The 25,371-nt window shown below is 48.4% G+C and overlaps 2 protein-coding genes and 1 long non-coding RNA gene across 5 annotated transcripts in view; 1 reads left to right on the top strand and 2 right to left on the bottom strand.

Annotated features, from left to right (window-relative positions):
• PHF2 (PHD finger protein 2) overlaps positions 1-11,938 on the bottom strand; it is an 88,752-nt gene extending 76,814 nt beyond the window's left edge. The window contains exons 1-2 of one of the 2 annotated variants that reach the window (XM_016125371.2): positions 11,771-11,938; positions 8,203-8,367 (exon numbers count right to left, since the gene is read on the bottom strand). In XM_016125371.2, coding sequence (XP_015980857.2) covers positions 8,203-8,367; positions 11,771-11,868 — 263 coding nt within the window. In that variant the 5' untranslated portion in view covers positions 11,869-11,938. The remainder of the gene's footprint in view (positions 1-8,202; positions 8,368-11,770) is intronic. The other variant, XM_016125372.2, reaches the window with a different exon arrangement.
• Positions 11,939-12,021: 83 nt separating this feature from the next.
• LOC118615035 lies at positions 12,022-22,250 on the top strand. The gene is made up of 2 exons (XR_004956291.1): positions 12,022-14,861; positions 20,845-22,250. It is a non-coding gene; the product is annotated as an uncharacterized LOC118615035 (long non-coding RNA).
• An 839-nt stretch (positions 22,251-23,089) lies between these two features.
• FAM120A (family with sequence similarity 120A) overlaps positions 23,090-25,371 on the bottom strand; it is a 102,208-nt gene continuing 99,926 nt past the window's right edge. For both annotated transcript variants that reach the window (XM_016125370.2, XM_036239070.1), the window contains one exon: positions 23,090-24,991. In XM_016125370.2, coding sequence (XP_015980856.1) covers positions 24,680-24,991 — 312 coding nt within the window. In that variant the 3' untranslated portion in view covers positions 23,090-24,679. The remainder of the gene's footprint in view (positions 24,992-25,371) is intronic.

Genomic DNA, 25,371 nt, shown 5'->3' with positions numbered 1-25,371 from the left:
AGCCTTTTCTTTCATTAACTAGGAGAGTGTTCACATCACACTGACAGACCAGTGCTGCGAGTGACTGCACATTACCCAGAAGTGGACACTCAGGTACGTCTTCCTGCATCTAGACCAATAGCCTCAGCAAAGGGACTGTGTACACAGGGATCCCCCAGGAGTTTAAGAACAGACCTGAATCCTAGAATTCCAGACTGTCAGGAAGAGACATGGAGGAAAAAAGCCAGCTGGCTCTGCAGCACCTCAGGCCTCCAGCAGCCAGCTTTGAGGGAGGCTGGTAATGGGCTGGCTCCTGACCCACGTTTCCAATGGGGGAGCAGACCTTGGGACCTTTAAGAGCTGGCCAGGTCCCCAGGTAACAAAGCCCCCAAAACCACAAATGGGCCTGCAGGGAAGGCAGGACTTGATCGAACAGGCATCAAGAAGCCTCCTGATCCCAGAACCTCAAGTCCAGCTGGCCACAGCCCCCCAGCTGCGAAGACCTGGGAGTGGGGCCACAGGCATTGCTCACCGAGTCACAGGAGACACAGGCTCTACACTCAGTGTGTGCTGCTTGGGACTCGGGGGCCCTACCCTAAGGACAGAACGAACCAAGAGGGTCCATCCTTTCTGTGGGGACACCTCAGGGTCTGCAAAGAGCACCAGGAAACTGAGAGAAAACTGGTGTGCAGCCTCCAATTCCCGTTTGTGAAAGAGGGGCTTAAACCAAGTGCCCCCTGGGACATCCTGCTCCAAAGATGTGTCTGGAAGGCAGGAGCCAGAGTGGACAGCACAATGTGTGCCTGTGAGGCAGGGGCTGGAGTGGCCTGAACCCTTCACTTATTCAGCTTTTCAGAGAGGAGGTTCAAAAAGCCAACCAAATTGCATCTTTCTTTTCCAAAGAGTAGTTTAAAATCTAACAAAATAATGTAAGTTGAAACTGTGAAGAGGGAACAGCATCATGACCCTAAACGGTAGCCCTTATGATCAGGGCCATGTAGAGAGTATCCCCGTCTCCATGCCTCAGGGACTACCAAGGGGCCACTGAGTGATGCTGCTTCCTTGCAGGACCACAGGAGGCTCCATGAGCAGTCAGGGTGTTCACATGAGGGCTGGGGTATGTGAGGGTGCCTGGGAGGAGGGTGCTCGAATCTGAGACATGACTCCTCAAAGGTACAGAAACCGTAAAGGGTCTTTGGTGTCAGGGTCACAGGACAAAGGGGTCCGAGAAGTCACTAGGGGAGCAGGGGGCCAAGGAGACCAGACAGCTGGGCACACAAGGCCTCTGGTAAGAGGATCAGGAGAAGGCAATGGATGGTGATGGAGCAAGGTCTCCTTATTTGTGACCAGGGTACAACGGTGATGTGAGGTGTTAACAATTGGGGAAACTAAGCTAGGGACACGCACAAACTCTACCATATCTGCAATATTTTTGAAAACTTAAAACAATTCTAAAATAAAAAGTTTGGAGGAAAAAAAAAATGAAGGCTGACCTCACAGCAGAAATCAGAAGAAAGGGAGAGGGGCTATTTAGTAAATAGGTACGCTTTCAGCCTCTGCCAGTCACAGAGGCCTAGGGGGGCCGGAGAACCACTGGGGCAGGAGGAGGGAAAGGACAGGAATACTTGCATCGCCTATCGGAGGCAGGCTGTCTCTCAATTACCTCTCAGATTTAACCTGCTCTTTTTGTCTTCATTAGAAAGCATCTGGGCCACTTATAAAATCCTACAATGGCAGGGAGGACAGAATTTAAAAGTTGAGTGAGCTGAATAATTAAGACAGCTGCAGGCTGAAACAATAATAAAAATAACACATAATGTAGTATAACATAATATGACTGCACACTAAAACTACAGTGAGATACAATTTTTCAGTGAGATACAATTCAAACCTTCCTGTTTGAATTGACAAAAATCAAAAAGTTCAGAAACAGTGTTGCCTGGTGTACAGGAAAATTGGTACAATTTGTACCAAATTGGTACATCTGAAGATTTTAAAACCTGAAAAACTGTGGGCGCCCTTCGCCCCAAGACCTTACATCATGGACTTTACCAACAAACACACTTGCATACGTGCCAGTAACCATATGTATCAGGATGTTCCCTGCACAAAACTAGAGTAGCTCAAGATGAGAAGCAAGCTCACCCCTAGCCTGAAGACCAGGAGATGAAAAAAATGCATCCCAGAGCGAGTGTGAGACCCACTGTCAAAGGCACAGCGGCGTCCCCGGCACACTGGTGTTCCTGAGGAAACGGAGAGCGGGGGTTATGCAACATAAGTGCTATACGAACAGATCTCTCTGGAGCTGGAATTCAGGGGAAGACACACTTTCACTACATATTCTTCCATACCCTGCATTTTCTAAAAAGTTAGCTAATATTCCATTTGCAAATTCATTCAATTTGCCATTTTTAAATGAATAAATTCAGTTTTCCTTAACACGATAAATATAAGACAGGGGGGATCAGAAGCTCCATTTTCTGTCTGGTGAACACAAACACGTTCCGTACAAGTTCAGTAGCCTCCTGCCCTCAACTGGGTGTGACTATGCTCCCCAGAGACATCTGGTCACAAATGAGGGCACTTTTGCTGTCACAGCTGGGGGCTGGGCGGGGGGTGGGTGCTTCTGGATTAGTGAGCAGAGGCCAGGGAAGCAGGTGCACATCCTGCCATCAGACTCTCCAGCCCCAATGTCCAGAGTCGGGCTGAGAAACCTTGATCTAACTACACACTATTTCCTAATATGCCCAGTTTGGGGATAGTTTCAATTATTCAAAAGTTTTTTTTCACACTGAACCCAAATCTGTCTGCCTCCTTCAAGCTTTAATCCTGCACTCGGTTCCTTCACAGCCCAAGGCGCAGACAGGAGCTGAGTGTCAGCAGAAGTAAAACCACATGGTGCACTCTGGTCCCACCAAAGCCCACTTCTCTTCCAGAAGAGCCCATCTACAGAGAGGAAAGGAAAACCACAGGCCTAGAGAGCTGGAAAAGGGCACAGCAGTGGTGGAACTAGAACTCAGCTTCGGGGTCCCAGGAGAGTGGCCTTACTGCTGCATCTCCAAGGTCTCTCCTCGCCCTACCCCAGGTGACTAGAGAGATGCCCAAACTGAATCCCCTTTGTCACTGCTGGCACTGCCTTCAGGGCCTCACAGAGATTTTAGAGAGTTGGGGGTGGGGGACTGTGGGCATCAGCAGGAGACCAACGGAGCTGGGTTGAGGACACAGGCCACCTGAGATTAGACGAAAGCACTTGTCTCCATCCTTTGAGGCAGGAAGGCAGGTAAAAGGTCCTCAGAGCCCTACACCCACACCCAGCTGCAGTTCAGAGGAGGGAGATGTGGTTCAGCCCCTGGATGCATGGTCACACCACTGCCTTACACGTCCACCTCCATATCTGGGGCTGGGACCAAATTACAAATGTCTGATATCTGTACAGTGGACAGGTGGCAAGGGCTTTTGGCAGGCAGAGGCCTAAGCAAAGCCCATGGCAGTACCAGGACCAGACTGGGGCCAGCTACCCAAGCACTGAGACTGGGGTCAGAGGGTCACCATGATGACATGGACCCTGGGAAACTTAAAGCCAAACAGTAGCTATTACTTCCACCCTGTAGCATCTCAGGTGGAGGTCAGGGCAGGAGCAGTATCCAGCGACTCCAGTCTTCCCAAGGGGCAGGCTGGGTGGACTGACAGGACTTCCATCCCCAGGACCCTAGAACACCATTCCTTACCCCTGAGCCCAGTTGGCTCCTAGCTGGTCTCTCTCCAATCTGCCCTTTCATATGTGGCCCAAAGCCTTCTGAACTTGGTGAACTAGAGAACGTCATGCCCCTGGATACTAACTTGAAGATAAAATGGGAACTCTCGTCCCTGGGCTATAGCCCAGGGGCATCCCCGCTGCATCGCTCCTCCAACATAGTGCACTCTGGGTCACCTGTGGCCACCATCCAGCTGCCCTAGCCATGAGGATGCCCTGTACTGCCTATGGGGCTGGCCACTGGTATTTGTCACCCAGTAGCACAGGGACCCCAAGCCTTCCTCAGTGCTTCATCCACTGCCCTGAGGTGGTAGACTAGATGAAATGATGGGCTCCTTTATTTGGCAGGCAAGGAACCAAGCCCCTGACCCCTACAGCAGCCTGTGGGCAATGCCCAGGTCTTCTGAGACAGGGCAGCCTTGGTCACTTTGGCGTCCAGTCTGCAAGAATAATCAGGAATTGCACAGCACTGTCCTGGCTGCTCATGACAACTGGAGTGGAAAGTGGGGCTGGGAAGGACCCCAGGCCTGGGCAAAGCCCCAGGGATGACTTATCAACGGGTGACCTGGGTCAGCTGCTGGCTCTCTCCCAGCCAGATTCTCCGAAGCAGGTCTTGGGGCAGTGCCCACAGTGCCTTCAGGGAGCTACTCAGAGGAGGAGATAACAGAAAGTATCTGGTGCTGGGTGCAAACAAGTGGCAGGAAACACCTCTTTGCGCCACCCCCCCCACCCCCACCCCAGCCAAGCTCTCTTTTTATGAGCTGCATCTCCAAAAAAGCTACAGAGAAATTAGCCAGAGTTGTTAGAAATTCCGGGAAAGCAACTCCACAGGCACCAATGGCAACTAATCCTCGGAGTTCCACAAACATAGGCACAAGGAGCTTAGGGAGAATCTGCCTCCTGCTCTGACAGGCACCCCTGTGTTGCTTCATGTAGTACTACAGGGTCCCCCTCCACACAGGGTCTGGGGAGCTCTCAGGAAGCCCCACCTGCCCCTCTTAGCCTTGTTCATCTGGGAGTCAGACTGGATCAGGATACAGTTTCTGGATTTTTCCAGAGTGTCAAGTGTCATTGCTGCACTAGAATCTAGGTCTCAGTCTCTCTTGCAGGAAAATGGAGCCCAACCCCACCACCAAATCTGTGTCATCTCTCCAGCCGAAGGCAGGTCAGCCCAGGAGGGTGGTGAGATAGGGCCTGGGCAGGGAAGGGCCCCATCCCCTGCTGGGAAAAAATTCATGTTCCAGAAAACACTTTCTCACTGCCCTTCCTGCTCAGCCCAGCTTCCCAGAGATTCACATCCACACTCTACCTTGATGGGATTTCTAAGGGGACAGCAAAATGAAGCGCAAAGTTGCAAGAAGATCTTCAAGCATCAGTGTTCATATATATGTTGATCTAGGATTGCCAGCCACAGGGGGTTGAGGGATCCAAGCCGAGTCTGGCTGCCCCAGAGATGGGTGTTGATGGGGCTCAGACCTGGCACCAGGGTCCATCCAGATACTCTCACTGTCCAGTACTACAGGATCCATGCCCAGGCCACGGCCCTGTGAAGCAGAAAATGCCACCCTGTTTGGGGGGACCCAGCCCAGGGTGCACACAGCCAGAGACTGTCCAAAGCTTCTTTGGAAACATGGTGCATCGTTCATTCAACAGCTTACGCTACCATCTCAGGTGTTGTTCACTGTTTTTAGGCTCTACTCAGCCCAGGAAGTGGTGCTGACCCATCCTGCAGGTTCAGGTCCCTTGGGACCCGCCTACCTTCTAGGGTCCCAGGTACCCCAGCTCCATAACTTTCATCGATAAAGAGGCACTGGTGGGAGAGCTGTGGGACAGACACATCACTGACATCCAAACTCGTCATGTTGTCCTTTTTACCTCTGCAAGCTGATCTCTCCAACCTGAGTTTGCTCGTCCTCCAGATCAGAAAAGCCCATCACCCTCAAGTCCTCAGGGGTGGTGGGAAGGTCAGAGAGGCCCTGTACAACACGCCCAGCAGTGGGCCCAGGCCTGCCCCATTGTGGCTTCCTCAACAGTCAGGGTGAAGGAGATGGAGCCCTACATAGGGGATCCCCACACGTGTAGGGGAAATGACTGGCCCAGGATGACACAGGCAAGGCTCAACAAACACTTATGATTCAAACGGAAAGGAGTCCCCTTCTCCCAGGCATGCAGACACAATCTGGTCCCACAGCATCTGCAGGCATGCAGCTAAGTGTGTGTATACCCCCGCACATAAATGCATATGTTTGGTTCTAGAAATTCAGTCACCATATGTTAAAAGGTAATTTTTTAAAAAATAGGTAAAAAGTACCAGCAATGAACAATCCAGAACGGAAATTACAAAAATGATCCAACTTACAATAGCATCCAAAGGAATAAAATACCTAGGAATGAACTTACCCAAAGGATGAAAGATTCATACACTAAAAACTCTAGAACATTGCTGAAAGAAATCAAAGAAGACCTAAATCTAAGTTAAAAGATAGCCTGTGTTCATGGATCAGAGATTATAATATTGTTAAGATATCAATAGGACCCAAAATGATCTACAGATTCAATGCAATATCTGTCAAAATTACAACAGCCCTTTTAGCAGAAATGGAGAAGCCAATCCTCAAATTCATATGGAATTGCAAAGAGTCCTGAAAAGCCAAAACAAAAATTTTAAGAAAGAACAAAGTTGGACGTCTCACACTTTCTGATTTCAAAACTTACTATGAAGCTACAGTAACTAAAACAGTGTGGTACTGAAATAAAAGAGACATATAGAACAATGGAATGGAATACACTCCAGACCTCATATGTATGGTCAAATGATTTTCAGTAAGGCCATCAAAATTTCAACAGGGAAAGAATATTCTTTTCAATAAATGGTACTGGGACAACTGGATACCCATATGAAAACAAATGAAGTCGGATCCCCACCTTAAATTACATATAAAATTAACTGAAAGTGAATAAAAAAACTAAATACAAAAGCTAAAATTATAAAACTTTTAGAAGCAAAGGGGTAAATCTTCATGACCTTGAATTTGGCAATGTATTCTTAGATATCACACCAAAAGCACAAGCAACAGAAGAAAAAGATAAATTGTACTTCATAAAAATTAAAAATCTTTGTGGATCAATGGGCATTACCACAAAAATGAAAAGACAACACACAAATGGGAAAAGCTTTACAACTCATGTATCTGATAAGAATCCAGTGTCCAGAATATATAAAGAACACTTACAACTCAAAAATAAAAAAACAAATAACCCAATTTAAAAATAAGCAAAATGTTTCAATAGATATTTCTCCAAAGAAGATACACAGACAACAAGCACATGAAAACATACTTAACATCAATAGCCATTAAAAATGCAAGTCGAAACCATGAGATACCACCTCACACCCAGTAGGATGCCTATAATTCTTAAAAAAGAAAATAAAAAGCATTGGTAAGGATGAGGAGAAATCAGATTGCTCCTACATTGGCGGTAAGAATGTAAAATGGTGCAGCTACCATGGAGAACAGTTTGTTGGTTACTCGGAAAGGTGAACACTGAACAACCGCATGAACCAATAATTCTCAAAAGAATTGAAAACAGATCTTCAAACAAATATTTGTACACGAATACTCATAGCAGCACTATTGACAATAATCCTAGGTGGAATAAGTCCAAATGTCCATCAACAGATGAATAGATACACAAACTGTGGTCTATCCATATAATGGAGTATTATTCAGCCATAACTTATCAAGTTTTGATTTAGGCTACAATAAGAATAAACCTAAAAACATTATGCTAACTGAAAGAAGCCACACACAATAGGTTACACATTGTATGATTCCTTTTATATTAAATGTTCAGCATAAATTCATAGAGACAGAAAATAGATGGCAATCCAGGGCTAAAGGATGAGGAATGGAAACCTGTTGTTTAAGAGATTTGGGGTTTTCTTTTGGGGTGATGAAAATGTTTGGGAACTATATAGAGGTGATGGTTGCACAACATTTTGAATGTATCGAATGCCATAAACTTTGCACTTTAAAATGGTTAGTTATATGGCAAGCGAAATTAATGTGCAGCATGCTTAGCAGTGGAACCTGACCCACCCCATCCTGGCTGTGGTCAGGGTAAAGAAGATGGAGACCCGCATTTTTTAAAAAAAGATAAAAGGCTGGTTTATCCTTTTGCCTGGACAAATAACGCAAGGACTTCAGTTCTTGTGTTCTGAGATCAAAGCCAGCTACCAGTTGGAATTTTAACTTTGTTTTTCCGCGGGTAAGCAGTGGACAAATCTTACACCCTTGAAGCACAGGGCCAGGTCCCATTCCAGAGTGCACAGTTAAGGTCATCCACCATGCCAAAAGCTAAGAACCAAGGCAGGCAGCGATAGGGGAACCAAGACGGAGCAAGAGAAGGAGAGGTGCAAAGATGGAGACCCAATTCTAAGGGGGAGGCTGGTGGGACACTGGGCACACCTGAGACACGAAGGTTGTTGAAAAGAGCCTGGCTTCCTCATCTGGCGCCGGATGCCACCTTCCTGCCGAAAAGATGTTCCCATCCACGTTTGCAAAACCACACGATGTTTCCTCACAACTCTGACAAGGCTCCCCAGGCTGGCATAAAACTCTCGATCTACAAGTCTGACTCACATAAAAGAAATCCCGTAAGAGGCAAGGGATCTGCTTTGTTGGCCCAGGAATCCCACAGCCAGTATGGTACCCCACACAGAACACTACCCCCCCCCCCATAAATGTTTACTGAGAAATAAATGAAACTTCTGTCACTGAAGGACTTACCCAGCAGCTTCAATTTTCAAACTCTTTAAAATCAATTCTACTGATTTGCCTCCAAAACACTTCAATAGAACAGGTGACTGAAAGAGGGCCAAGAAGCTTTGGGATGTCTGATGTTTAAGAGAATTATTCTTATTTCCCAGAGACAGAGACTCTTTACATCAGGGTGGGGACAAGGTGAGGTAGCTGGGTTATTCCCTAAAGCAACTGTCCCACAGCAGCCGGATACCTCACCACAGTCAGGGGTGGAGGGGCGTGCTGGGTCCAGTGGAAGAAGCTGTCCAGTGCTAGGCCCAAGTGGTTTTGTGGCACCCTACTGGGGAGGAGGGTCACCAACACCGATGTGATGCCACACTTCTCTACCAAACACATAGACAAGACAGCTCAGAAGGCAACTGGCTGTAAAATCCATCCCTTTCTAATAAAAGCCAACTCCCAGGTGAGGCCCAGTCAGTGCTAGTGACAGCCCGCTGGGCTAACAAGGTGCCCCGGCCCAGGAGTAACCAGCCACAGTCAAGACAGAGTGGAACACGGGCTTCTGGCTTCCTGCTGACCATGCTTACTGCCCAGCTCAGGAAGGAGGACTCTCCAGAAAATGTAGTGAGGGGTGCTGAGGGTGCCGTGGGCACCGCATCCTGGGAGCAGGCTCTGCCCCTAGAAAGGAGCTGATACAACCGGGTTGTCAGCTGGTGCATTGCCAGAATCCTCCCAGAATCCTCCCAGACTCAGTCACTGTGAGCATGGGTAACCTCAGAGACTCCCTTCCAATCTCCCCCAAAATGGGTGCACTGAGGAATGTGGTGGATCACAGGTGGAACAAGACAGAATTTACTACTTCTACAGTTATGTTTATTTTTCCAGGTCTATGGCAACTATACTAAAGTTCTACTTCAGGGAATGATACAAAGTTTCCTTCTAAAATAAATATTCCGAAGAGTAAAGAGACATGAGAGTGAAAGGCACTGTGGGTCCTGGAACAGGAAATGAACAGGAAGCAGGAAACTTGGCGAAATAAACCTGCCAAGGCCTATAGTTTGGCTGACATACTGCCTAGCATTTCTGCCTCAGTTTCCATGCTCACAGCATGATCTTGTGAGACGTTAACTCAGGGGAGGTGGAGTAACGGGGAAGCTGTGCTACTTTTGTAACTCTTGAGTAAGTCTAAAATTCTCTCAAAATAAAAGGTTACGGAATATTCAAAATTTTAAGACGTGAGATGAGCTGTTGAACTGAAGTAAACAACAGTATAGGTAGTAGGTGGATCTGGAAAGAGGAGCAGGTCATCCAGGAATTTCTGGAGATTGGGAAATATGGGATCATGTCACACACATTCCTGTTACAGGGTAAAAAAATGGCCCAGAGAGGTGGGTGGATTTCCCAGGGCTGTGAGGGCATGAGAGAAGGGAGAGGGAGGTAGAAACTCCAGGATGCAGTCCAGCCTCAGGGCTCACTTCTGCAAGTGATCCTTGATTAGATGCAGAGATATGTCCCCTTGGCAGGGGGAAAGCACAGCCCCTTCTTTTCAGACCACAGGGCCACCCCACATAGGTGGAACTGAATCTGCGCTAATCAAATAATCTGTGTCTGTATGGGATCAAATCAAAGACCTCAGACAAGAAACAAGAAATACAAAGATAAGGCCTGCCCAAAACGGGGCCTTTAAAACATCAGAACACCTCTGCCAGGGCCAAACCAGCAAATGCCACCAGCCCCTCAGGCCAACCCTCAGCCCCTTTCCCCTGCCTGCCTGCTCGATCTCCAAGTCTAGCCCAGAGCTGGCCTTGCCTCCCCGTCCCAGAAAAAGGTCCTTCCAGGACCTCACACCTTCCCTAACCTGGGCACCCTGGGAGTTCTGCAGGCCCTGGTGAGGGCGGGAAGGAGGGAGAGGCCCCTTCACTTTCAGGGCACTCAGGGCCACCTTCTCACCATCTCTGAAACTGAGGAGTTGTGAAGGATCAGATGGCAGCTCTCACCTTGGCCATGAACTTTGAGAGGATGCCAAGTGGTGGGTGTGCATAGCAGCACTGTCTAATCAGAGCCCAGTGTTCATACTCCAGGCTCTGATGCTCTTTGGGGTCTCTGCAGCCCTGGGCACCAGCAGGAAGGTAGTCTGGGAAGCCCAGGAGATTTCAGTGGGTGTCCCTGCTGCACCAAGTCTCACTCCCTCCTCACTGGGGTCCCTGTCACAGGGACACAGGCCTGGCACTGACCAGCCTGAGCAGGCCCTGTCACATCTGGCTGCCTAGCTCCCCACATGGGAACTAGCAGGACTAGACACCACAGCCAACGTTTAAACATTGTCCCACCCGTTAAAATCAGTAGTAGGTCCTCCTCCCTTGGGATCAGGGACCACCCACCACCATACACCCTCTCTTGCCCCCAGCTCTGCTCCTGACAGCCTCAGAGGGCACACAGCCCTGCCCAGCCCCTGGCCGGTCCTGCGGAGGCCCAAACATATGAGAACCTGTTGGATCAGTTTCGGCAGCAGTGCTGCCTCCTCTTCCTCCTCCTCTATTTACTTCTGGGTGGGAAGGGCCCTCCGCTTTTGAAAACTAGGCGCAGAGCCAGGTCATGGCCATGGGCAAGGGCCAAGCTTCACCTCCCCCACCCCATCTTCCTCAGAGAGCATAAGGTCAAGTCAAAACCGGGGTGTCCCTGTTTGGAACAGAAAAGAGGGGAGCGGGGAAACGTGCCTGCCAAGAAGGAGGCGGCAAAGCCACAACACCCCCACCCGCACAGACACCATTCTGTCACCCACTCCCGCCCGGGGACGCGCAGGCCGCCGGGTCCAGGAGCCCGCAGGGCCGGGCGGGGGTCCCGGCCGCGCGCGAGGCCCCGGAGCTCCGGCCGCGGCGCAGGGTGGGCACGCCGGCCGCCCCCTCCCCGGGCCCGCGTCCGCCCATCCCCGCCGGCGTCCGAGCCCGTCGCTCGCGCCACCCCGGGCCGCGCGGGGAAAGTTCCTGCAACTTCGCGGGGGAGGCGGCGGCCGGCCTGGGCCTCGGGGCCGGCCTGCGCCCCGCGGTCAGACGCCAGGCCGCCGGGCGCCCCAACTCTCCGCCCGGCCCGCTCGGCCCCCGGGCCCGCTTTGTGCGCGGCGGCGAGGGGCGCCCCGCAGGCCTGGCCCCCGCCCCGGGCACAAAAGGGCGCGCGGCCGGCGGGCGGCGGGGCCCGGCCTGCGGGGCGCGCGGGCCGGGCCGAGCTCGGGGCCGGGGCCGGGGCCGCGGCCGGGGCCGGGGCCGGGCGCGCTCACCTGCCGTGGAACCAGTCCTTGCAGGCGTCGCACTCGATCATGAAGCGGGTAACGTCGTAGGGCAGCCGGCAGACGCAGTACACCGGCACCGTCGCCATGTTCGCGCCGCCCGCCCGCCCGCCGCCCGCGCTGCGCTCCGGGTCGGGCCGGGCGGGCCGGGCCGGGCGGGGGCCGGGCGGGCCGGGGCCGGGGACGGGCCGGGGGCGCACGACAGCCCGCGCGCACCCGCGGCGCGTCCACACAAAGCGGGGCGCGCGCAGGCCGCGGGGAGCCGCCCGCCGGCCCGGGGGCGCAGGGCGCGAGTGTGCGCGGGGCCGGCGCGCGGGACACAAAAGGGAATGGACGCGCGGGGGCGGCGGGCGGGCGGGGAGCCGCGGCCCCACCGAAGGGACCCCCGGCCGCCGAGCGGCCTCTACGTCAGCGCCCCGGGTGGCGCCGCCTCCGCCCGCGGCCTGGCTGCCGCTCCCGCCGCGGGAAGGCGGGCCGGGGACCGCGGGGAAGGCGGGCCGGGAACCTGCTGGGGAGAAGATGGGCCAGGGACCTGCAGGGGAGAAGGTGGGCCTGGGGACCCCTCTGGGGGAGAAGGTGGGCCCGGGACCCCTCCGAGGAAGACTGTGGGCTGGTGGACTCGCCAGAAAAGAAAGTGGACCGGGAGACCCGCGGGGGAAGGTGGGGAGGGAGTAGAAGGAAGGCCCGTGGAAACACCCTGAGGGTGAAGATGGGCGAGGATACGATCGGGGGAGAACATGGGGCGGGACCTAAAGGGAAGGCAGGTGGGGGGCCCCACGGGGTGTGGGCTGAGAAGATTGGCTTGGGGTATAGGAGACCCCTTGGGTGCGGGGTAAGACCATAGGATGCTATCCTTCAGAAGGCCGAAAAGACACTACTTGGCTTTAACTTTGTTCTGATGAGCAGCAGGGCAGGGCGTTCCTCCTGTTGCTTCCTGCTCCCCTACCTGCAGTCTTACCCCTTCGTTCTTGACTGGGGACGCATACACCTCTTACACTACCACGGACTTCCCTGATGTTCAGCCCTAGAGGAGGACAGAATTTAGGGGACCCAGGAGCACTGGCTTAGCTCTGTAAAGAGAGAGCGATTATTTGGAATTGAGCTGCCCGGGAACCTGGTCAGAGCCCCCTGGCCTGGGTGATCTAGGGGCAGGAAGGGCAACAGGTCTCAAACCTCCTGTCTGTGTCCTAGATTGCTGATCCCGCTGGTGGCTGAGGCCTAGGGGTAGCAAGGTGCTGTTGCATTGCTCTGTCCCCCCGTCACCCCCCCCACCCCACACACACACACAGCTTTTGTCCTAAAGTGGTTCTCCTACCTTACCTGGCTGGTCAAGATTTTGGGGGTGTATGGGTGGGCTGCTCAGCTAGCAGGGATATTTTCTCAAGCCATTCTATCACAGGACCTCTCTGCCCCTCCCAGCTGCTGTGTACTGTGGCCCCCTTGCTCATCTCAGGGGGCAGGAGCAGAGTGAGCTCCTAAATTGGAGTAAGGAACCTGTCTCTGTATATGCTCCCTCACTCTGTCCTGTCTTGACCACTGCAAGCTCAGAATATCAGACTCGGGGCAGGAAGTCTGGTCCAGACCACCTCACAACAGCATCTTTGACAGGCCTTCAGCTGCAGCCAACAGACTCTAAGGACCATTTGCTCCACTTGTGGGCAGCTTAGTTGAAGTCCTTACTCCTGAGTCAAAATCTGCCCTCACATAGTCAGCCATCCTCTTCCAACAGATGACCCCTTGACCATAGCCTCAGCAGTGCTCAGGACAGGGCTTTAACTGGGAGGGACAAGCATGAGGAAGATGAGAATGGGGTAAAGAAGAAGCTGGAGAAGGGTGGTGGGGGGAGAGGGATAAACTCCCTTCCCCACCCTCTCACATCTTGGTGAGGTGCTCAGAGTCTGGAGCTAAGGCCTTCCTACCTGAGTTCCAGCTGTCACCCTCCTCTCCAAAGTCCTTTTTCCTGGTGACATTTTGTATGGCTCTGGGAAGGGAGTAACTGTTAAACATTGTCCACTTGACAACCTGGTGTGAATTAGGGCAGATAGACAGTGCTCAGCCTGCAAGTCAGAGTGTGCAAGGAGGCCCAGAGAGCCTGCCTGGGCATTGCTGTTACCTTCCCATCCAACAGTACTGAAGCACTCCAACCAGCAGCATCCACATCCACCCACATGTGGTCCCCTGAAGCCAGAAACGTCTAGAGACCCTTCTGGTGCAGTCCTCATCTCTGACACTTTCATTTTTTGTTTGCAAATAATGATGATAGTTACTCAGCGTCTATCAAATGCTTAGAGGTATAGTGCACTGTTCTTAGTTCTTCCCGGACATGGACCAACACTCACCCAGCTGCTGGTGAAGCACTTAGCATATCCCCTGGGTAGTGATGATTACATACGCAACACTCACATTTAATACCTTAGGTGTTGTTGCTGCCACTTTAGAGATAGGTACATAGATAGGTATCATAGACAGTAGGATTGGTGCCATTTCCCAAAGTGAAAACAGGCTCAAAACAGTTAACTGCCTCATGAAGGAGGTCAGTTGGCTGATGAGAGTGGGGAGCAGGCCAGGAGCCCAGACTAAATTCAGAGCCAGAGCCTATGCTGCTCCACTTGGTCACTCCCCTAGGGTACCCTGAGCACACAAAATATCCTGGGAGCCTGTTATCCCACCCCTGGTTATTCAGTGCTGACCTTAGGGAATCTACTTGCATCTGGAAGTGTCCGCTGGGACTTTGCCATTATTCAGAGCTGTTGCATGGTTGCCTGCTGAATACAGACTAAAATAAATCTCAACATGGATCCCAAAGTCTTCCTCTCTTTGGCTCCTTCTTATGACTTCCCTGTTGTCTCTCATCGAAAAGCCTTCCCTTTTTCCATGTCCTCCCTACCTCTCATTCATTTACTTAAGCATGTACCAAGCACCTGCTCTGTGCAGAACAGTGCCGTACCCATTTGGTAGCCCCTGTGGAACACTGAGAAGTCTCAAGTCTTCCGGAGCTGGTACTGCAGTAAAGGGAGACGGCGACACATGTACAAGTACTGGTGGACCGGATCTCACAGTGCCCTGGGGAAATGGGCCCAAGGTAGGTTCTCAGCAGAGGTGACCTGGGAGCAGAGGCCTGGAAGGGCTCACAACGAGGGGAAGAAGAGCAAAGGGAACTTCCTCATAAGGACCTGGAGAGGAGGGATGCAGAGGTCTCAGAGGTCCAGGCATCCTCTCTGGCCACAGGCGTACCTCTAGAACTCTGCTTGGTGTCCTCTCCATGTGGTCTACCTTTTGCCTTAATGCTCACCCACCAAGTCCACCTTTTTCCCCAGGGCGCAGCATCCCAGAGTCTGTGAGCATCAAGACTTCACCACCCACCCCAAGTGGCCTAGCCGCCTGCAGGCATAAGAAGGTGGGCTCCCAAGGTGCTGCCTTCACCCTTGCACCCCAATGAAACACAACTGTAGCACTGCACACCTAGCTGTCAGCATTTGAGGCCAAGATCTGTTGTTCATCTTGTTACCTGAGGGAAAGCAGAATGTTCCAGTTTGTAGTGACATACACATTATAAAATTTACCATTTTAACCATTTTTAAGTGTACAGCTCAGTGTACACTTACAGTGTACAGCTCAGTGTACACTTACAGTGTACATTTACATTGTTGTGCAACCATCACCAGTTCATCTCCAGAACATCTTCCCAAACTGAAACTCTGTCCTCATTAAACACTAACTCTCTACTACCTCCTCTCCCCAGTCCCTGGAAACCGCCATCCTACTCTGTCACTATGAATTTGATGACGCTAGGTACCTCATACACAGTTATTTATCCTTTTGTGAATGGCTTATTTCACTTAGCCTAATGTCCTCAAGGTTCATCCATGTAGGAGCATGTGTCAGAACTTCCTTTTTAAGGCTGAATAATATTCCATTGTATGTATATGTCATGTTTGGTTAGCCATTCATTGTCGATGGCACAGATTGTTTCCACATTTTGGCTATAATGAATTATTCTACTATGAACATGGGTGTACGAATAGCTGTTCAAGTCCCACTTCTTTCGTATGTACATACACCCAGAAGTAGAATTGCTGAATCATATGATAATTATAGTTTTAATTTTTTGAGGAAACAATTTCCCACAGCACCTGCACCCTTTTACATTCCCCACCAACAGTGCACAAGCATTTTCATTTCTCCACACATCTTCATAGATACATAATATTTTCTCATTTTGGGGTATTTTATATATGTATTTGGTTTTTGATTATAGTCATCCTAATGTGTGTGAAGTAGTATTTCATCGTGGTGTTTCAGTTTTGTTTTGTTTTGGCTCTACTGAAACTCCATGATTATTGTGGTTTTGATTTACATTTTTCTAATGATTAGTGATGTTGAGCATCTTTTCATATGCATATGAAAAGATCTGTATATCTTCTTTCTTTCTCATGTTTCCTTCTAAGAGTTTTACAGTTTCAGTTCTTAAATTTAGGTCTTTGATTCACTTTGAACGAATTCTTGTATACAGTGTGAGGTAAGGGTCTACTGTTATTCTTTTGCATGTGGATGTCCAGTTTTCCCAGCACCACTTGCTAAGAACTGTCCTTTCCTCCATTAAATGGTCATAACACCGCTGCCAAAAATCATTTGACCATATGGGCTCTCTACTGTATTTCTGGGCTCTCTACTGTATTTCATTCTTCTGTGTGTCTAGGCTTCTGTGTATCTGTTCTTTTGTGTGTCTATTCATTTGCCAGTACCACACAGTAGCTTTACAGTAGCTTTGTAGTAAGTTTTGAAATCAAAAGTTATGAGTCCTCCAGCTTTGTTCTTTTTCAAGATTGTTTTGGCTTATAAGTCCATATGAATTTGAGGACTGACTTCTCCATTTCTGCACAAAAAGGGCTGTTGGAGTTTTGTTGGGGATTGTGCTGGATCTGTACATGACTTTGGGTAGTATTGACATCTTACCAATATTGTTTTCTGATTCATGAACATGGGATTTCTTTCCATTTACTGTGTCTTCTTTAACTACTTACAACAATGTTTTGTAGTTTTCAGAGTACAAGTCTTTTTGTCTCCTTGGTCAAGTTTATTCCTAGGTATTTTATTTTATTTTTTTGATGGTGTTGTGAATAGCATTATTCCCCAAATTCCCTTTTTGGATTGCTCATTTTTAATGTGTGGAAGCAAAACTAACTATAATGTGCTGACGTAGAATCCTACACCTTTGCTGAATTTGTTGATTGGTTTTAACAGTTTTTTGTGGAATCTTTAGCATTCCTAAATCTTGATGATTTTACATGATATAAAATCATGTCGCCTACAAACAAATAATTTTACTTCTTCCTTTTTAATTTGAATAACTTTTGTTTTTCTTGCCCATTTTCTCTTGCTAGAACTTCTAATAGTGTGTTGACAGAAGTGAGGCATCTTTCTCTTGTTCCTGATCCTAGGGGAAAAGCTTTTCTTTAACTTTTTCACCTTTATGATGTTTGCTTAAGGTTTTTCATATATGGCCTTTTACTATGTTGAAAAAGTGTCTTTGTATTCTTATTTTGTGGAGCATTTTTTACGAAAGGGTTTTGTATTTGGTTAATTGCTTTTTCTTCATCAGTTAAAATGCTCATTTTTTTCCCTTCATCCTATTAATGTGATATATTACATTCATCAATTTTTATTGATTTAAAGGGTGCATTCCAGGAACAAATCCCATTTGGTCATGGCGTATGATCTTTTTAATATGCTATTGAATTTGTTTTCCTAGTATTTTGTTGAGGATTTTGCATCAGTGTTCATAAAGTATATTGTTTTGCAGTTTTCATTTCTTCTAGAGTCTTTGTCTGGTTTTTGTATCAGGGTAATACATGGTTAGGAAGTGTTCCCTCCTCTTCAATTTTTAGAAAGCATTTAAGGAGAATTGGTGTTAACTTTTCTTTAAAGCTGTGGTAGAATACACCAGTGGAACCATCTAGTCCTGGGCTTTTCTTTGTTGGGTGCTTTATTATTGCTTCAATCTTCTTAGTAGTTATAGGTCTATTGAAATGTTGTATTTCTTCATGATTCAGTTTGGGTGGGTTGTGTATTTCTAGGAATTTGTCCATTTCATCTAGGTAATCCAGTGTGTTAGTGCACAACTAGAGTGGCTTTTATAGCAGTGAACAAGGCAGACACTCTCCTACCTCCAAGGAGCTTATGTGCCAGAGTGAGAGACAGACAGCCAATAACTATCTTGGGGGTGGGGGATGGGAGATGTCAGAAAGGAGATACTAGTTCAATACTGGATGTGTACTTTTGTGACAGATGACTCCATCTGGTGAATGCAAAGATAATTCTAAGAGTGAGCCCTTCTTGGGGTACCTGGACCAAGCTCGTCTGATCTAGAACTGATTGAAATAAACAGTGACCCATGGGCACTTTGGAAGCCTTTTGGGTTTTCCTGATAGGTATGTTGACTATCTCTAGGATGGCCCTGTGGTGTTTAGAAGCATTGAGTTTGAGGACAAAAATCCCCTCAGCCAGGTGACCATATAATTTACTATCCAAGGAGTGGGCCAACTGGGGCTAGCCCAGGCAAACTGGGACCAGGATGACCTTCCCACAGCCCTCACTGGGCTGCAGGAATGGACATGCACATATCCCAGGAATGGGTGTAGTGTGATGAGGACTGTGTAGTTCTGCTGAGGGTGCCTCCAGCTGTTTGCTTCATGAGCTGCTGGTGCCTGCTAGGCACAGCTGACCAATGCTATCACAGACACCCGCCCTGAAGTGGCTCCAGCTCTGCCTGGATAATTTCCACTGGACCTCCAGGTCATTCCTCAAAGAGACTCTCATACCTTCTTCTACCCTACCCCCATAGGAAGTTCCTCCTTTCCTCTGCATTTTCTTTCACAGAACTTCATAGAAATTACCACTGCTATTGCTTTTTTATGTTGATTTATTTTCTCTTATGTGAATTTTCATGCGACTATCCTTTTCCTACTCTGGCAAAGTGCCACAGCACAAGGAGGTCTCTGTTCTGCTCATGGCTGTTTTCTAGCAGCAAGCACAGTGCTGGCCCTAGTAGACCCACCATGAAGTGACCAATAGGTGGATAAAGCAACCAGTGATCTGGGAATACCTCTGTGCAGGGCATTCCAGATTCATGGGTTTGGGAGTACTTGGTCAGTATCAGGTGAAGACGAGGCCCTCAGTCGGAAATCAGCCTCTTCTTGTTGGAGAAACAGGGCGACAGTTCTTGCTACCCAGGCAGGTTCATTACAGATGGGACTGTTTACATTCTGGTTGGCCCAGGCCGCTTCTGGTCACCCCTCTGGGTATCAAGAAAAAGAAAAATGTGCAACCAGGGCTAAATCACACCAAGATAAGGAGCTGGAATGGTGGCAGTCCACCCATGGGTTAAGACACCTGGGCAGAGCGCACTCTGCACTTACCAGGATGGCAACATGTAGGGTCTATCAGCTTCCTGGGGCTGCCTAACAAGGTACCACAGAGTGGGTGCCTTAGAATAACGGAAATATGTTGTCTCAGGTTCTGGAGGCCAGAAGTCTGAGACCAAGGTGCCGGCAGGGCCACACTCCTTCCAGAGGTGCTAGGAAGGGTCTGTTCCAGGCCTCTCTTTAGCTTCCAGCAGCAACTTGGCTTGTGGCAGCATCATTCCAGTCTTCACAAGGCTATTTTGTCCCTTTTTGTGTATCTGTGTCCAAATTTCCCCTTTTTATAGGGATGTCAATCCTGTTGGATTAGGGCGCACCCCACTCCAGCATGATGTCATCATAACCTAATTACACCTGCAACAACCCTATTTCCAAATAAGTTCCCATTTGGGGGTACAGTCCAGCCCCCAGCACATGTTGAGGCACCGAGTATAGAGCCTCCTTTGGCCTCATCTGTGGGTCACCTGTGGCCCGGCCTATGCTAGGGAGGCTAATAGGATAAGGAGAGAAGCCCTGCATCCCACAGCCTGGGACCCACGTAGGGAGAGCGAAAGTGGCTCCTGGAAAAATGGCTTCTAGCCAGTGGAGAGTAAAGAGTAAAGTAAGGAAGGCGAAAAGCATCCTCAGAAGAATTGAGGGTTGAATAAGATGACTGCAAGAGAGCTCTTTCTGAGAATGCAAACATCAGGAAAGGACTGGTGGTGTCCTCCCTTTGTCCGTGCAGGTGATGACATGGATGAGGGGTCAGATAGTGAATTATTTCTTAAAATTCTTGCCTTGGCCTGGGATTTTAGAATCACAAAAGAGTCAGGACATTGTAAGTTGTCGATTGGAGAAATGGAGAAACGAAGGGAGCAGTAAACAAGGGAAATGTCAGCACACTGGCAACCCAAGCACATGAAAACCAGAAACTATTTTCAGGTCACCCTGGCAAACAGGGGGAAGTGGGGTATGGGCAGTGCTGAGGACCTCACCTGGCCTTCCACCCCTCTCTGTGTCTCTCCCTCCTTGATTGCCTGGAGACCACTCACAACCTGGGAAGGGCCTCAGGCATGCCCAGAACTTTCACTCTGCAATGGCAGCTTCTCCTCTCACTCCTAGATTCTCTATGTCCACTGCTTCTGGCCTGGGCCTGAGGGTGAAACTCCTCTGCACAGACCACCATTCTTGTCACACCTAGTCCCAAAGGCCTTCCTTGCCACATACCCCATCACTTCATTTAATTTCCTCATCTTGTCTGAAATCGTCTTCTTTGTACACATGTATACTGTTCCACCCAATATAAAGGCTATGAAGGCAGGGCCCTTGCTGCCCTCAGCACCTCCAGGCCTAAAGCTGGGCCTGACACAAACGACCCATCAATACGGGGGGGTGCCACAAGGCCACGTCCAGAAACAATGGGCAGGCAGGTTGTGGGGCTGTGGTAGAGTATGGAATGGCAGGTGGAGACAACCCAAAATGATACTAAGTGGGAAAAAAATGTTACAAAATATGTATGGATAGCTTAATTATTTTCTGTGAATAAAACAAAGCCCATCGATATATTGCACAGAAAAAGGGAAGATAAAGAACAAATACTAACAACACGTGTCTCGGGATGGAAGAATTACTGGTGATTTTTCTTTCTTTCTTTTTTTAACCTAGAATTTGAAAAGTTCTTAAAATAAACATCATTTTTGAAGTGAGAAAAGGAGATCAATAAGTTATTTTTTAAAAAGGAAGAAATGGTCAACACCAGGTCAAAATTCGGTCCAAGTGTTGGCTGGCCCGCATGGCGGCTCAGGATGCGATCCTGGTGACGTGGGCAGGATGGCCAGTGTGTCGCAGTCACGCGTGGTGCCCTCGATGTTCCTCCGCTTCCGGCCCAGGCTGTGCCTCCAACCCTCTCCTGTCCGAACCATGCGCTGTTCGCCAGGCGGTGGGTCTGCCAAGAGAATGTGAGGGCCGTGCGGGGTCGCGGCAGGGACAGCACTGCTGGCCTCTGGAGCAAGTCCAGGCACTGGAAGCACGGCCGGCCACGGAGAAACCTGTGGGAGACACCGGACTGAAAGAGTCCCGCACCTGCGACGTGGCCGTCCAGCGGGCCCGCTGGGCTGGGCCCTCATCACCTGTCACCACTATCCCAAAGACACGGCGGTGTGAGCGCAGGGCACTTCGAGTCTGCGCGCAGAGCCGGAGCGCTCCAATCCCGGTCACTTCCGCGGGGGCGCGCAGCTCTGGGCTGCCCGGACGCGCGGCCCAAGACGGGGGATTTGCTGGTCCAAGAGTGTCTTTCGCGACCGAGTTCTGGAAATAATGACTTGAACGCTGACCGCGCGGAAAAAGCCCCGGCCACCGCCACCGTCCCCGAGGGCCTTGTTGGCGCTTCGCGCGCAGAATTCAGCTCCGGGTACAGACGGTGAAGACGCCACCACGGCCCCCGCGGGCCTGGCCTGAGAACCAGCGCAGGAGGCGCGGGACCTCGGAACTCCGAGGAGGTGCGCGCGCACCGCCAGCGCCCCGCCCCGCCCCACGTCCGGCCCCGCCTTGCCTTACGCACGGGCCGGGTCCGCCCTCCGCAAGACCCAGTCCTCCTCGCGGGGCAGGAAGCGCGAAGTCCTCTCCACGTCTTTTCTCAACGGCTTACCCCAAGAAGCCCGAGGCTGCTCTTCCTCCCCTCCCGGTCCCAACAGGGCCCCATCCCGCCCAGGGTTCTGCGCGGTAGGCGCGGAGCGCGCGCGTTCAGTCCCTGCACCCACCGGTGACGCCACGGCTACACTGCCAACAGCGACCTAACACGGGTTTCTGCAGGGGACGCTCAGTGGGGCCAAGCCAAGGGGACGGGACAGCCGAAAGGTCCGGCTCTTCAGCTGCGTGGACTCGAGCCCAACAGCACGGATTTGAAGCTGTCTTTACCGCTCTCTAACCGTGTCATCTTAGATAAAAAAAAAAAAAAAAAAAAAAAAAAAAAAAGCCTCGCTGGTGGTTATAATAGTGTCGTCCTTATAGGGCTGTAAGGATTAAATGATCCAAAACACCCAGAATAGTGTTCCTAAAGTAGCGTTTCCTATTTTAGCACGATTGAGGTTGTTAGAACATGAGAGGTTTACAATGGATGCTCAGAAAACCACCAGTAAAATGTACTCAGTGCCTGCCGCCACCCTGTCCTGTGCTAAGCACTCAGAACTCACTGATGTAAAAACGTATTAAAAACGTATGGGGAAATGAGGGAAAAGACAAATCTGCCATGCACAATAACGCTGCATAATTTAGATACTCAAGCATAACTCCTCACTCCTACAAGTGTGGGCAGTGCAGAGTGACTCTCTTCCAAAGACCACAGATGGAAAAGGGTGGGGCAATTTTACGGTAAAGAAACCTAAACAACACTATACCTCAGGCCTGATAATCAAGGTCAATCAACAGTGATGTCATGTTAACTACTCCAGTTGACTCATGAGAAATACATAACTGATCCCAATTGAGGAACATTCAACAAAATACCTTATCCACACTCCTCAAAACAGTCTAAGAGACTGAAGAGATGACAACTAAATGTAATGTGGTGGATCCCCCAAACAAAAAGGAACATCAGGTAAAAATTAAACAAATCTGAATGAAGTATGGATTTGTTTTTAAAGTGGTTTAATCAAGATCACATTTTTTAGAAAAAAATGTCTAAGCCTGTTCTATCAGAGAGAATTTTTTTTTTGATAACTATGAAACTCAGACATCAGCATAATATTCATACTAACCATTTATGTATGTTCCTTCAGAACTGGAAACCTAGATTTACTTACAAAGGACAAAATATTTCTAAATCTTATTTGACCAGCTGAAGTAGTTGCTTCACTTTGAATAAAACCTCAGTAAATGTTGTTTTTACAAGGAATTTAAAGCCACACCATACTTTATACTAAAAGAATAAAGATTTTTATTAAGCATTGTAAGTTGCATTCAATAGCCTTCAATACACCACACCACAACCCATCTACAATCAGTCAAACCCAACAGCAGTTCATTCTTGCACAATCCATGAGTTAGGGCAAAACTCCCTTCAACTTACAGTAAGATCCTACTCAGGTCTTGCGGGCAGGGATTGGGGAATTACATCTCGTTTCTGATCACTAATGTGTGATGAAGAGCATCAGGAGAATTATATGAAAACGAATAAGAAGTGATTCTGATTTCAAAGTACGTTGTTTGGAAACATTAACAAAAACATCAAAATGATATAAGTATACCTGCTTCTACTAAATTCTTGATGGGAAAGTTCTCAAGAACAAGCAATTTGTTTCCTGCTACAGAAAAGGGGTTGTTTTTTTTTGTTTTTTGTTTTTTAAAGATCAAAGGGATTTTTTTTTCACGGAATTTCATATTTTGCTAATATGAAGGCATAAAACAGCAACAAAGAACAATAATGCATACAGCAGTGAATACACCAGGGTAATGTTGATATTCGAAACAGCTAGATAATTTTGAGGGGGTTTTAGAATAAATGCAACAGAGGTCAATAATCACAAAATTTTAAGGTTAGAGCAAGATCAGTCAATGACTAAACAGAGTTAACATCTTTTATAGGACTATTACTGATTATTAGCATTTTTGTTTTGCAAATGGGCACATACTGGTAAGAATGGAAGAAAGGACAATAACATGCATAATATTAACTACACACTTTAAAAATTATGAACCATGCAGAAGTTTAGCTCAAGTAGTAGCACTAATGGTCTACATCCGATTCAAAACCACATAGTTCATTGATCACAGATGCATGGTATTAAGTCACGAAAAGTTTCAGAACACATTGTGTTGATTTTGAAAGGTCATTTGCATCTTCTATGATTTCAACTTTATGTCCATTTAACTTGCTTGTAAAGTATGTATGATGTACTGTATATTTAAAATCAGAACGGCAATATTACTCTATAATTTTTTAGTTTTGATAGTTGCACTTTTTCTTTTAATGCAAAAGAACCACATCAACAGTGATGAAATTTAAGTAAGAAAGAAAAACTGTGGTTGTGCCTTATTTCTTTCATAATCATAAAATCAAAGCCTTAAAGCTTTCTTGTGAACAGTAATGCAAAATCAAAGATAATGGCATACATATGGTGCCAAATGCTAAAAATGATATTTTAAGCTATATATACTTAAAGACTGCCAAAATTTGTTTTCTTTATAGTTCAAGAAACACAACTATAGGCTTTTGTCATAACCAGTTTAAACTTTGTGTGTACTTCATTTTAAGTGTGGGAGTCAAATGCTCTTCATTTTCTTTCTCTCTTTTTGTTTTATTGTAGCATTTTGACTACAACTGGTTAAAACTAAAAAATGTGTTGTTTAAATCTCTGATATCAAAGAGGGATCCGAATTTCCAAAGTCCTCATTTTTCTCTTACGGAAAGGAAAAAATGTACATAACTGTAGGCTCTCTTTCTCTCCAGATATTCCTAAATCCTTATCCTTCCAGCATCCTTCACCCTCTATAAAAAATAAGTTTATTCTTCTTGCTTTAAGACAGCCGCCTCCAGAGCATCGGCTCCACGGCAAGCACTGTCTGTGCTTAGTGCATTTAAGTGAGGATTTGTATTGCACGTCTTAGAGTCATTGTTCAAGGCACTTTCCGAGTGGCTGGGGGCCCTGGCGTCGCCCGCACTCCCGTTCATCTGGGAAGCTGGCTTCTCCTCAGCCACCGCTCCATTTTCAGCCAGAGACCCATCTGAAGACACGGCAGAGGACTTGGATTCCCCGGATCTTGACTTCAGTTCTTTGGCCACTTCCTCTGCTGAAGCAGCATAAGGAGGCTTGCCCTGTTTAAAATGAAGAATGACAAGTGATAAGGCAGCTTTTGATAAATTGGGAGAGGGGGTGCTAACTGAGGCCTTTTAACACTTGCTGCAGATTCAAGAACAAAATATCGTGCATGGTTGTGTACCTCAGATTATGTACTCTCTATACATTCTATTCTGCACTCTATACAATCTCTATACCATAACATACTTTCTTTGCTTCTGATTGACCTTCATCGAGCAGAAGCTTCTCCTGTCTTAGCAGTTTGTGCTGTACTTCCTCAGTAACAAAGCAGCTACTGAGGGGATACAAGTTGGCTTTCCTTCTAATTCCTCTTGCGTCTGCTGTGTATACCTCCACATCCCCCTAGAGAGTGACTATGAGGTCCCACCGTCAACTT

Source organism: Rousettus aegyptiacus, unplaced genomic scaffold (assembly GCF_014176215.1).
Source record: "Rousettus aegyptiacus isolate mRouAeg1 unplaced genomic scaffold, mRouAeg1.p scaffold_m13_p_3, whole genome shotgun sequence".
NCBI lineage: Eukaryota > Metazoa > Chordata > Mammalia > Chiroptera > Pteropodidae > Rousettus > Rousettus aegyptiacus.
This window is presented reverse-complemented; position numbering and strand designations above follow the sequence as displayed.